This window comes from Mauremys reevesii, linkage group 2 (assembly GCF_016161935.1).
Source record: "Mauremys reevesii isolate NIE-2019 linkage group 2, ASM1616193v1, whole genome shotgun sequence".
NCBI classification, from domain to species: Eukaryota; Metazoa; Chordata; order Testudines; family Geoemydidae; genus Mauremys; species Mauremys reevesii.
In genome coordinates this window covers 64,773,030-64,786,662 of record NC_052624.1, presented here as the reverse complement: position 1 = coordinate 64,786,662, position 13,633 = coordinate 64,773,030, and the positions used below count along the sequence as shown (strand labels likewise).

The window sequence follows — 13,633 nt, the reverse complement described above, 5'->3', positions numbered from 1 at the left end:
AGTTGCACACATACAAAATGGGAAATGACCTCATAGGAAGGAATACTGTGGAAAGGGATCTGGGGGTGATAGTGGATCACAAGCTAAATATGAGTCAACAGCTGTTGCAAAAAAAAGCAAACCACCTGGAGGCTTGATGGAAGGGGAAAGCCTTATTCAGAGCTACTTTTTACCCATCATGCTCATCTCACTAGAAGAAGGTGCAAAATGGTTTTCCCATCCCACAAAAATTTTAGACCTTGAAATATTTTCCCATCCTGAATTGGGATGAAAAGTTGAAATCTCAGATTTTCAGTTCATGAAAATCTAAAACAAAAATTTTGGTTTTGCCAGTCAAAAGGTTTCATTTCAATAATTTAAAAATGTTTTATTTAGATTTTGACCATTTAATTTTTTTTAAATTGTAATAGTATTAGCTAAAATTTTGAAGTTGTTTTGAACTAGAAAAATGAATTTTTTCATTTAAAAAATGTGAAAATGAGATGTTTCAAAAACTTCTAAATGTTGTCAACATTTTCAAGTTGAGAAATTCTTTAAAACCAACCCTTTCTCCTTAAAAGTTTCAACAAAAAAAGTGTCAAACTCCTACCAACTACTACTTCTACAGAAGGAAGCAGTAGTCTAAAAGTAACCAAAAAGTGTTGCAAGTGACTAAGTGTATTCACTATGTGTAGTGGTTTTCCATCGCAACTTGTTAAAAGTAGGCTATGATGACTCAGGTTCCTGGATTTTACAACCCAGTGTATTGAGAATCTGCTTCTTCTGCAGTGCAACTACAAAAAGTATAAGGTGAATGAAAAGTCCAATCAATGTAGGGTGACCAGACAGCAAATGTGAAAAATCAGGACAGGGGATGTGTGGGTGTAATAGGAGCCTATATAAGAAAAAGACCCCAAAATCAGGACTGTCCCTATAAAATCGGGACATCTGATCACCCTAAGTCAATGGGACTGGCTTTGTCTTAGCATTTGTTTGTTCATGATCAGTCAAAATCTGAGCTATAAAAACTCATTTATCTAAATGCAGTTTGCTGTTACTTCTTGAAAGCTAATTTAGAGTAACTTGTGTCCTTGGAGTCTTCTTTGGCTTTAACTTAATTCTGTAAGGAAGGATTTTTGGAATATTTGCTTATACAATTTGACAAAATTCAACATTGTATGAAGGCAAACAACCATAATGCACCAAATTACACAAAGCAGAAACTACTACATGTTGCGATAGCTGTGAGTTAGGACTCTCCAGTAGTCGAATGAATAAGTATGCAGCACTTCCTTGCAGATGTTTCACTAACTTGACATCTATTCACCATTTTGGTTGGTGAATATGAACGTGTTCAAAATGGAGATAGATAGCAGCCAATTGGGATCATTCCACAGCCTGAAACAGCTTAGGCTGCTGTTGAATCATTTCCCCAAACAGGAAACCACAAAATATTAGAGAGTAAGGTCACTAGATCATTGGGAAAGGAGCACAAGTTTGTCAGCAAAGTATTATGATGTCCTGTAAATAGGACAAGCTATGGCAATGGAACTAGTTTAAAAAAACAAAGAAAATAAGACTGATTCTTAAAGCACAACTTTCTCTGCATTCAACAGTGAGCCTGAAACAACTTCCAGCTGTTTCAATAACTTTGTAATTGGGAGTATCCAGGAAGATGTGACTTGTATTCAACATGGTTTGGCCAATTACCTGCCTCTGCCTCAAGTAGGGTTGTCAACTTTGGTTGGACAAATTCCTGGAGATTTCATCACATGCTATAATCTTTAATTCCTGGAGACACCAGGACAATCCTGGAGGGTTGGCAGCCCTATCCCCAAGGCTAAAAATTAGAAGGGAATATAATGTTTTTCTGTTGCCAACCATGTTTAGAATTGAGATGAAATCATGCCGTTCAGTTTTGATGACTAAACTGCTATTTATTCCAGTGGTTAAGAAGTTTTAAAATTTCATTACATATGTTTAAAGAAGAGAGCTGTATATTGTTGGAAGGTACAGATTACATTTTCTGCAGTTTTACAGTCTAAACTTTAGTCTGTCATTTTATTCAAGGTAAAATCACTCAGTGAAGTTTTTCTATCACCCTCATTTTTAAAGTAAGTGAAAAATGTATACTGGCAAGGGCCCTCTCCCCTCCCCTAATCTCTGTCCTACACTTTATGGAGAGCACTGTACAAAGTTAATACAGCCTTAATTGATAATCCCAGCCTCCTGTGTATGGACGGCGGGTGGTCCTCCCCTTCGGGGAGGCTAACCCCATAGCCCTGCCCTTCCGCACAAGGCCCCGTCCCCTGCAGCCAGAGCCCTGAGGCCACTGCAGCTGGAGAAGCCCCAGGCCAGCTGGAACCCTGAGACGCCTTTCCCCTCTCCACTTCCCACCCCACGCTGCCAGAGGAGCCCTGTGCTGGTCTCAGTCCTGAGCCGGCCCCATCTGGCCGGCCAACCTGAGCCCTGGGCCGAGCACCAGCTCTGAGCAGGCTCAGCTCTGGCCGGCCTGTGGCAGTGGCTCCTATTATACCTGCCACCCATGCTCCTGTGGATCCCCAAGGTGTACACCATCAAGCATTCAAGAGCTCATGATTGGTTTAAAAGTCATGAGACTTTCTAAAACAAAATAAACTCCTCACTCTTTTTATTTGCCTCTTGTGTCTGAGCCTTTAAAATTCATTTTCAAGCTTTTCTTTGCAAACGTGAGGCTAGGAACTTTTTAAAATGGATGCTGTGATTCTCATGATTCCGGGAGCTGGTGCTTTAAAAAAAATCTGAGTATTGTGACACTGGATCCTCCAGTAGTTTGGGAGCCAAACCATTCGTTTTTCTGCTTGGGTGAGGACAAATGCTGCATTTCCTCTCTACTGCACCCACCAATGGAACAACTTTGGGGAAAACTTTGTGAGGGGATCCAAACAGTTTTCTATTCCTTTAAAGAGAGGATCACAGGCCTTTGATTAGACATTTCTTCCTTGATTCTGTGGCCACAGAGTAAGTTTCTATTGCAAAGGTCTGGAATAAATCTCGCTTGTTTCAGCTAGCCAAACTCCTAGATGTATTTAACATTAAGTACCTGGCATCAGTCAGGTACTGAACTGCAATCTGAACATGTCTTCAATCAGACTTTATTTCTGTAAACTGTGGAAGACTATCTTGACATCTTGCCAGTCTGCCTCACAGCTGATTTTCACATGGAGGACTTTAATGGACTCTCAACAGTCTCCACAGAGTCAAACTCACTAGACAGCTAAACAGCTAGGAAAAATTGTAAGGCTGAGATGGGGCAGGGCCATAGTGTTGGATCTGGCATATCTCTACCACCATTAAAATGTCTTCTGAATTTCTCATTTGGGAAGCTGATGGAGTTTCTGTGGCTCAACACCTAACTATCTAGCCTAGTACTTGTTTGTGTAATTGGGTCCAATTTACTGGGACTAATAATCACTGGTAACCAATTCCGAGAAACATAAGGAAAGAGCAAAAGGAGAAATTATAATAATGTTTTAGAGGAGTGAAATTGTGGTAAAAAGCAAGCATTTAAAAAGCAAGCTATAACCTCCTATGAATTAAGTCTCATTAGGTATAGAGAAAAGTTTTTTTTTCTCCTCTGTGGTTTTGCCTCAGCATCACTTGTATTGATTGCTCTTTAATCTGGTTTCCACCGTAACATTAGAAAGAGATTGTGTTTCTCTTGGGGGAAAAAAATCATAAGAAATCTTACTATATTAGGGACTACACATAAAAGTAGCAATTAGTCTTCCCTTTCTCGCAAGTTATTTCTTTATATAGAGTAACTTGGCATTTCTCAATGATTCTTCTAGTCATTTTAAGTAATGATTTGTAGTCAGTCTAAAGACTTGGTATTTGTACTAGAAAAGTTCATTTTGCTGGGTTTTTTATGCAGATAAAGCTATATAAACTTTATTTCTCTCCTAGAAGTAGATTTGTCAAGCAATGGGACAAGTTAATGCTAGTTTAGACTGTGTGTAACTTCTGTGTTAAAATACTCTTTGTGGAATTTCTATAGAAGATTTACCACAGTTGTTTAAAGCATAATCTTGGCTGTGTAATACTGTTCTGTGTTCTAGCCTATACTCAGGAGCACAACACAGATATAATTGTTCCCATACTGTTGAATATAACAGCTGCAGAAGATTTTGCAGTGACCATGAGGTCTTTGAGGCAAAGCTCCTTTATATAAACAATGCAATTATTTTATTGAACTAGTTTGGATGAGCCTTATTAAAAAAAGCTTTTAACTTCACCAAAATTTTTGGTAACAAGGAATAAATAGCACACAGGAAATGTGTTCATATTCTCGACGTACAAAGGTCTTTGTTAGTTTGAGCACTACCAGACTGCTGTTAGATGCTGATTGATACAAAATGTAAATACTACTTAAATATGGGATTTATAAAGAAACCCTACTCTGGAGTGAGGAAACTTTTTTTTTATAATGCAGATAATACACCTTTCCTAAAGTAATATGCACATTTACTTTGAGGATTCAACCAATTTTCTTTACTCTGGCAAGTGGGAAAGTAAAAAGCCTGGAACCCCTCTGTGACAGTTCAGAGCCACTGTACCTTAATTCCCCTGTATGGTACGGCAAGGGCATCTATTTCCAGGCTTCCAGCTCTCTTGGCCACCACCTTTCTTTGATGGAGACATGCATCTCTTTCCCTTCTGACCCGGGTATCTCCAGTCTGAACAACAAAAGACAGGGTGTCTAAGCAGGCTTCTCTTGCCTTCTCTTCAGAGAGTAATAACAGAAGAATTGCAACAGTTATAAGCTACCACATAGCTCTTTCTGTGCAAGCTTATTTATTCTTAGGATAAAATTGTTGTAGATAACATTAACAACAATAAAAGAGCCTACATGCATTCTCAGAAGCTTACTAGAGGTCACCCCAATTCCGACATGGGCTCTGGAAAGTGGTTAGTCCTTCAGACCCTACAAAGGAGGTCTCTTCTATGGTCATAAGTTCATAACAGCCTCAGCTTAGAACTAGCACACAGTCCTAAGGGGTGTCAGTAGGCCAAGTCCTTCCAACCTTTCCCTCCATGGACCAAAGGTCCCGTCCATTTGCTGGGTTAGGAAGAAGTCCCCGAGTCAGCTTAAACTCAGGATATTTATTCAAAAGTCCTTTCTTGTCTGTTGGTCCCTGGAGAATCCAGATTAGGTCATTGAACTGTCCTCTGATAACCCATGATCAGCAGACAAATGGTCCCCCACCTCAGAGCAAAACTTCAAAAGTTGTTTGTATTTGGAGGTTTGCAGTCCAGTTCTCCCCAGTACTTCCTAGGAATTCCACTTTACATTTTTTTGCAAAAGATCAACCACTGTTCAGCATAGTCTTTTGAAGTTCATATTATCTCCCGGAGATTGCATTAATCCTTCCTCCTCCTAAAGAAGTCCCACAATGGTACAAAAATATTTACATTTCAATACAATGGATCACAGAGGTATTAAATGTAATTAAATAAGGTTTAATTTAATTCCATGAGGTTTTCCTGGGATATTGTCGTGTGTGTCAACCTCCCCACCAAAAAAACTTTGCCCCATCAGAGAGTTTCAGAAGACATCCACTGGCTTGAACACCTACCTATGTATAGTTTGTTGCTTGTGGTTAGTAGTGCTCTCATCATGATTCACTTTCTGCATATGCTCAGGCCCAGTGTCAAAGGGTTAATGGCATTTATTATGTCAAACTTTTTATGTAAGCAGTATTTTTAAGGAAACACTAAATCTTAGACTAAACATATATTTTAACTAAGTTCTCATCCTGATTTTATTTATATACTACTATATTTATGTACCTTACTTTGTATTATATGAAGTCAAATCATTTTTTTGCTATTCTTGTGAAAATGATACCTTTTTGCCTGAGCAGTGGTGTTAAGTGCATCATAGAAATGTCTGATGTGTAATTCTTAATCAATGTTACCGCTCTGTTATAATGGCTGGTAGGATTTTTATTAAAGTCCTGATTCAACTACAGTTTTGAGAATGTTAAATGGTATCTTAATTCCTGGCTGTCTCAGACTGTCTACTTTTCTAAACTTCAGTCATAGATTGAGCTTTTGCATTGGCTTTCAGTAATTTAAAATACAAAATGCACATATAGCAGATATAAATATTCATAGTCAAATAACATGCTATCAATATGCCTTCTTAAGGAGCTGAGCCTTCAGTTTTGATTGACTCTTGGAAGACTTTTGAGACAGTTGTGCGAAAACAAATCTTGCAATATCTGGATTTCTCAGATCTTTTTGACACCAGTTTTGGCATAGTATGGGTACTGCAGTGTTGATGGTGGTGTTGATCTCCTCCTGGAAAAAGAGAGAGAACAGGGCTGCAATTCTGCGCAGCCCAGAAAGCACAGGTAGGGGCCAGTTGTGGGAGGTTAAGATGGCTTTAAGTCATGTTTGTGTCTTTGAAATTTTAGACTACTCTACTCCAGAGGTTCATGTGGCCACCCAGGGCTTAATGTGCTGAATCTAAAGTACTGCAGAGCTAAATTTTGTTGAAGTGAGCTTTACAGTTTCTTTAATATTGACTGCTTCGTCTTCTTCCAGGTTCTGTTATACAGTGGGCAGCTTGATATCATAGTAGCAGCTCCACTGACGGAACGCTTTCTGCCTACTGTGCCATGGAGCAAGGTGGAAGAATACAAAAGTGCTGAAAGACTCATTTGGAGGATCCATCCCCTTGACAAGGAGGTGGCTGGTTATGTGCGCCAAGCTGGTGAATTCTATCAGGTAAGGAAAGGAAGCTCTTGAGACGTGGACTCTATATAAGCAGTTGTTGACTATGCTGAGGATATTACCTTATATATTTAGATTCCTGCAGGTCAGGTTGTAGAGTAGCCTGCTACTATAATGGCAATAGGTGATACCACCTGTGATTGACAGCCTCAGGAAGTGCCAACGGCTTTGGATGAATGAGCATTTTAGTACGGTAGTGGCATCCCAGGTGGAGGAAATGTCACTGAAAGGTAGAAGGGTTAAACCACAGTTTAACCAATGACAACCACAAACTGGTGGGAAGGCAATGGGAAACCACCTTCTGTACTTTTTACAATGGGAACTATCATGGAAGAACAAAGTTAACATGATCCACGTGTGGCTCTGGATGGTGAGACCACCCCACACCACAGACCTGAAGGTGCAACAAATTATATGGGGGGGAAGTTCCAGCCAGTAAGAGTAGTGGTTGCAGTTATAATGGTGCTGCACCAAATCCTTGAGAAGTACGGTGCCTGATAATTGCACCAAGGAAAAGAATGATCTGAACCTTCATAAATGAATCATCACAGTAAGAACATGGAATGTGAGGAGTATGTGTGAAGGGAAGGTTGTCCTTGTGACCAACGAATTGGAAATAAGTAAGATCGATGTATGTGGAATCTCAAAGCTGTGATGGAATGGTAGGGTTCGTTTCATGGAAATGGGTGGGTATGTGGTGTACTACTGAGGATTGTGTGTATCTTATCCAAGGAGAGCTCAAAGTGTGTACTTGGATGTAATCCAATCAGAGATATAATCATTACGATTCACTTCAAGTAAACCTAATTAATAAGTAGATCATACAGGTTTATGCCCCTGTAGAAAGCAGCTCAAGCCACCACAGTTGAGTTCTATGAACAGTTTGAAGAAAGACTCATTAAAACGCCACGCAAAGACATCATCCTTGTAATTGGAGACCTGAACCTGAAAGCTGGAGCTGCAAGCACTCATAAAGTAGTAATGGGAAACAATGGTCTGGATTTACAAAAGGAGAGAAAAAGGTGTTTAGTTGAATTCTGCTGCTCTAATCATCTGGTCATTACAAACACAATCTTACCCAACATCTTAGATGTATATTTACATGGAGGTCATCTGACAGCATGTCCAATAACCAAATGGACTATGTAATGATACAGGGATACTGGAGATTGTATTCAATGAATAAACACTTTCCCAAGTGCAGACTGCAGGTTAGGTTATCAACTATTATCCTGAAGCCCTGAAACCTAAAATTACAACTTAAAAAGATAAAATGTTTAGCAGGTCCACAATATCTGGACCTGTCCAAAATCAGCAAAAACAACATGACTTCTGTACAGATCAAGATTGAGTCATTTTCATAAGTGAAAGAGGAGAACAATGTGAATGAATTTTGGAATAAAATGAAAACTACCATGCTCAAAGCTACCAAAGCACACATTTTGAAAAGTCAGGGTTGGACTGCACCAGGGTTAACAGAGAAGGTGTTTTGAGTTGTCAAAAAAACAATGCAGAGTGAAAGAGAGTGGCTTGGAGACTAAAGAATGTTGGAGAGAATACAAGACATTGAGCAGACAGATTCAAAAGCAGACTAGACAAAACGAATGAATGCATCAGGGCAAAATTCAAGGAACTTGAAATTATAGAGAGAGTAATAATACAGAAGGTACGTTCACAGTGGTCAGACTTCTTACTAAAAAAGTTTTCCCTGAAACCAGGCATAATAAAAGACCATGAAGACAGAGTTCTTACTGAAGGTGATATCAAATGCAGATAAAGATTGGCACAATAATCTGCATGCCTCATCAGAGCCATTTATGGTACAGGATTACAGAAAAGAGTACAGAGCCAGAGCCATCTATCCTGTAAGAGGAAATGGGGTATGCTGCTATGAAAATGAAGCCTGGGAAAGCACTAGGGGTACATAAAGTACCAGGAGGACTGTTAAAAGTGATTGGTGACCATGCTATTGATCTCATGGAAAATTTCCAGTAACATATGGATGACTAGAAATTGGCCAGACCACTGGACAAAGGAAATATTTTTGCCCTTGCCAAACAAGTGGGTATAACAGAGTGCAGCAATTATCATACCAGCTCCCTGATCTCGAATGCAAATAAAATGCCACTCTACGTAATCCAGGATTGAATGAAGCAGAACTACCACCACAACAAGCTGGTGTCGGAGACGTACAAGGCACATGTGATCAGATCGTAAATATCTGTCATATAGTTGAAAAATGCAGTGAGTATAATCACCCACTGATTGTGTTTCATTGACTACTTCCAAGTGTTTGACATGACCATCTGTGGAGGGTACTGGCAGACATGCAGAGCATCTTATGAGTTCAATCTCTACTGTCAACAACAGACCATAGTGGAAACAGAAGTGAGTGATGGTGAGTGGTTTTTCGCTGGGTTTGAGACAAGTGTGCATTCTGTCCCCAAGTCTTTTCAATATTTATGGAAAATTTATTAAGATACAAGCCCTGGATTTCCATTAGTGGACACTTCTTAACCAACCTCACATATGCTGATGATATGACACTCTCTTTACTGCAACCATCGATGCAATACAACAAATGCTGGAGTCTGTAAAAACTGTTAGTGAGGAATGTGGACAATTCCTGAATGGCAAAAATGAAATGCATATACATTGACACAATCAGTAACAACAGAATGCAAGCAGACATCACGATTAATAGTTAAGCTGTAGCAGCAGTAGGTGAATTTAGTTATCTGGGATCATACACATCAAACCAGAGGCTGCTACAAAGAAATTGGAAGAAGACTTGGAATGTCTTGCTCAGCCATGGCCTCCCTTACAAAAGGGTGGAAAAAATGTGGCATCTCGTGCCAGCAATGCCACTCTGCCATGTACATTGGCCAAACCAGACAGTCCCTATGTCAAAGAATAAATGGACACAAATCAGACATCAGGAATGGTAACATACAAAAGCCAGTAGGAGAAAACTTCAATCTCCCTGGACATTCAATAACAGATTTAAAAGTAGCCATCCTTCAATAAAAAAAACTTCAAAAACAGACTTCAAAGAGAAACTGCAGAGATAAGTTTGCAAATGAATTGTAACACCATTAATTTGGGCTTGAATTGGGACTGGGAGTGGCTGGCTCACTACAAAAGCAATTTTCCCTCTCTTGGTATTGACACCTCCTCATCAATTATTGGGTCAGGTGACCCATTCGGGCCTGCGGTAGATAAGGAAGGGTATGTCTACACTGTAATAAAACACCTGTGGCTGGCTGCGTCAGCTGACTGGCTTGCAGGGGTCTGATGGTGGGGCTATAAAATTACAGTGTAGATGTCCAGGCTCAGGCTCTGGGACCCTTTTAGGGGTGAGGATCCTATGCCTAGGCTTCAGCCTGAGCCTGGATGTAATTTTATGACCCTGTAATTTTATGACCTTGCGAGACCAAGTCTGTGGGTACGAGCCAACTGTGGGTGTTTTATTGAAGTGTAGACATGCCTGGAGAGAAAAGGTGCTGCAGGTGGGACGGCAGATGCATACAGACATTGCAGGGAGTAAGAAGGCTCCTCCAGGGCCCTGAGTCAGAGGGGTAAAGACACTAACAAGAAGGAGATCTGTGGAGAATGCAGAGAATGTCAAACTCCAGGCAAGAAACACTGGGAGAGCAGGAAGACAGGGCCCAGTTTGAAATTGTGGGAAGACTGGAGGTTTTGAAAGACTTTGTGCAGGATTTAATAAATTGATTGCCAGAAATGGGGTTTGTTTTGAATATCTGGATGGTGTGGGCTTTTTAATGGACCCTAAGCAGAAGAGGAAGCTAAGGCAGGACACTGCAGAGCTACCTATAGCCAGCAGGGGGCACTCCAGCGAGGCACACTCTTATGGATGTTGAATTGTGTTAAGGAGACTTGCAGGTTTGCCCTGTATTCATGCTAGCACTGTTCCACAAGTAACACTAGTGGCATTCTGGGAGATTTTGAAGGCCACAAATGCACTGTGGGACAGCAGTAGGAGGACTAGATTAACTGTTCAGCTAGTGTGTATGTACTCTAGCACTGAAATACTTCAGAGTGAAACGGTATTTAGCCCTGCTGAAGTTTAGTCTACCCCAAATGGCATCTAACACATTTTTAAACTGTTTGAATTGCTTTTGTGTGTGGATGTGTTTTAGCTAGAACAAATGGTATTTGGCACAGTACACGTCTGTAGATTAGGCCTTAGAACGCCTTCTGTTCTCCTTTCTGTATTCTTTTTTTGTATATGTATCTGACCCTGTCCTGTGTGTTTTGCCAGGCTCCATGATATAAAGTATTTTTTCAGAAATGCCAATGTACCGAAAGTCTCATCTAATTTAGACCATAATTAAAGGAGAAAAGGGCACTTAAAGGTAGCTTATGCCAAAATCAAAGGCCTTCGGCAAACTTCAGCACATGATTTGCTCTTCCCATGAATATCAAATAAATCTAGGATTAAACGATATTCTAACATTGCATACTATGCAGTGAAAGAAATGAGAATCACATGTGTTTGTGATAAGTAAGAGGTGTTTAACTCTGCATCCAGGTCTTTGCATTTTATATAGGTGATTTTAAAACTTTGGCAGAGATCCTCTCCTGTTACTGCTCAACTATAAAATAGAATTGTTCTGCAGTAACAAAAGCATTCTCTGTGGAACTTGGAGCTGTAGACTCCTTACATATAACAAGTGTGTGGTAATGGAAAAAATGGACTATAATCATGATGGACTTTCTCTTCGGTATTAGTCGCATAAAACAGAAGCTGTCTCTCTGCCAAAAATAAAACCTTATTTTCTGCCAAGCTCTCTGATTCTTAACTTAAACTATAGTATGTTAAAAGCAACAAAGAGTCCTGTGGCACCTTATAGACTAACAGACGTATTGGAGCATAAGCTTTTGTGGGTGAATACCCACTTTGTCAGACGCATGACGTATGTTAGACTCCAGTGTGAATCCTTTCTATTAATTAGAAGGGAGGAAAACACACCAGTTTAACTAACTAAATATATTTTTAAAAATATATCTGATTTAAACTAATGTAATCCCCTAATTTAAAGAGACCACTTTTTTAAGATTTACCAATTTAAACTAGTTGCTTAATCAGTTTAGTTTAAATGTGTACACGTCTAGGTGTTTGCACCGGTTTAACTAGATTTTAAAATAGATCTAGTTAAACTGGTGCTTTTTTATTTTTTTAGTATGGTCCTGGACAAGAAAAGGAGGGGATGAAGATCTAAGGACAATAGACTTTATAAATTAGCTTCACTCTTGTAGTTATCTCACTTTATGTAGGCTTCACCAAACACCAAAGCTTTAAGTCAATGAAGATGTGAGATCAGCACATTGTGGTGTGGTGTTTGGGGCAGAACAAATAACTTCCCTTAACATTGATATTGGGTGCTGGAACCCACTGATATGTGTAAGAATATGGATCTGATCACGTTTGATGAGTCTGCACACCTCTTAAGTGTCTACTTTTTTATAGTATTTTAAAGACTGACTAAAGGAATCTCATGGAAATCCCAGTTGAGGACACAGCAGAGATGGGGAATAGTTACAATTTGACCATGAGCAGGCAATGTGATGTGGCCGTTAAGAAAGCAAATGCGGTATTGGGATGCATTAGGCGAGGTATTTCTAGTAGGGATTCTTGCAGGAGGTCAGACTAGATGATCATATTGGTCCCTTCTGATCTATGATTCTATGATTCTATATGCTGTTGTGGTTCTAGATGTAGATAAATGTAAAAATAAAATGGTTACAATGCTTTTAAAATCTAAATCTAAATTTTAATAGCTTAACACAGAAGCAACACCCATGCTAAGGCCCTTTTTCAGTCTATGGGAACTATACAACTATACCTGGAAAATGTAATCCTAATTTCCTTCCAAATTCTAGTTCACTAAATTTAGCTGTTCTGAGCAAGAACAAATTTAAATCTACTAAACCGAAGAGCAAAAACTAAAAATGAGTTCCACATGGGGAATCATGTCCTTGTGATTTCAAAGGATCTGTCCCATCATTTTAAAAAAAATTAAAAAGAGCCCTACTGTAACCATTTGTAACAACTTCAGAGGGAACATCATTATCCAGATGGACAATTTACATCCCAACTTCCTGCCCTGTATCTCCATTGTCTAGGCAAAACTTCACAAATCCTTAGTGTATTTGCCGGTCATTTTTACTCACAGGTTAAAATGTCTATTGGCCAGAACTTGGATAAAATCCAAACCAGTACCCTTGATTTTATCCAAGTCCTGCAGGAAAAATTATTTAATCAGAATAATTAAAAATGTAAGAGTTCTACTAAAGAAACAGACTGTTTGATATGACTTTAAAGTATTTGGCCTCAATTCAGCAAAGTACTTAAGTCTTACGACCCATTATACTCGATCAACTCTTGCTTGAGCATGTTACTGAATTCAGGGTCCTTGTGAGGATTTTATAGATTGCTGTAGCTGTATTGTGGTAAGCAATATCAGTAAACATGCAAAAAAAGAGAGGTTGTTTTTGATGGAAGAAAGAAACTGCTAAATAGATTTGGGATAATTATTCCCAAGGACAGCTAGTTCTCAGGAAGAAAAACTTGGTTTTGTTATGGTAATTGTTAAACTGCAGACAACACTTGATTCCTGCCATGAAGAGCAACTGAACTAGGTTCATGATTAGAGCTAGGTGAAATTTTGGGGGACAAAACTCTTTTTGAGGAAAAAAATGTAGGTTCAGCAACACTGAAAGGTGTTGCAAATTCACATCAGCTTTGCCTAATTGCTCATGTTGGGAGCAGTGGAAGAACGCAACATTCTAAAAAGTCAAAATGTTTTCTTACAACTTTATTTAAATGAAATATTTCAATGTACAGTTCCAAATG

The 13,633-nt window shown here is 39.3% G+C and overlaps 1 protein-coding gene across 7 annotated transcripts in view; it reads left to right on the top strand.

The window, feature by feature from the left end:
* The window catches only part of CPVL (carboxypeptidase vitellogenic like), a 94,403-nt gene that overhangs the window by 71,389 nt on the left and 9,381 nt on the right, over positions 1-13,633 (top strand). For all 7 annotated transcript variants that reach the window (XM_039528024.1, XM_039528025.1, XM_039528026.1 and 4 more), the window contains one exon: positions 6,568-6,750. In XM_039528024.1, coding sequence (XP_039383958.1) covers positions 6,568-6,750 — 183 coding nt within the window. The remainder of the gene's footprint in view (positions 1-6,567; positions 6,751-13,633) is intronic.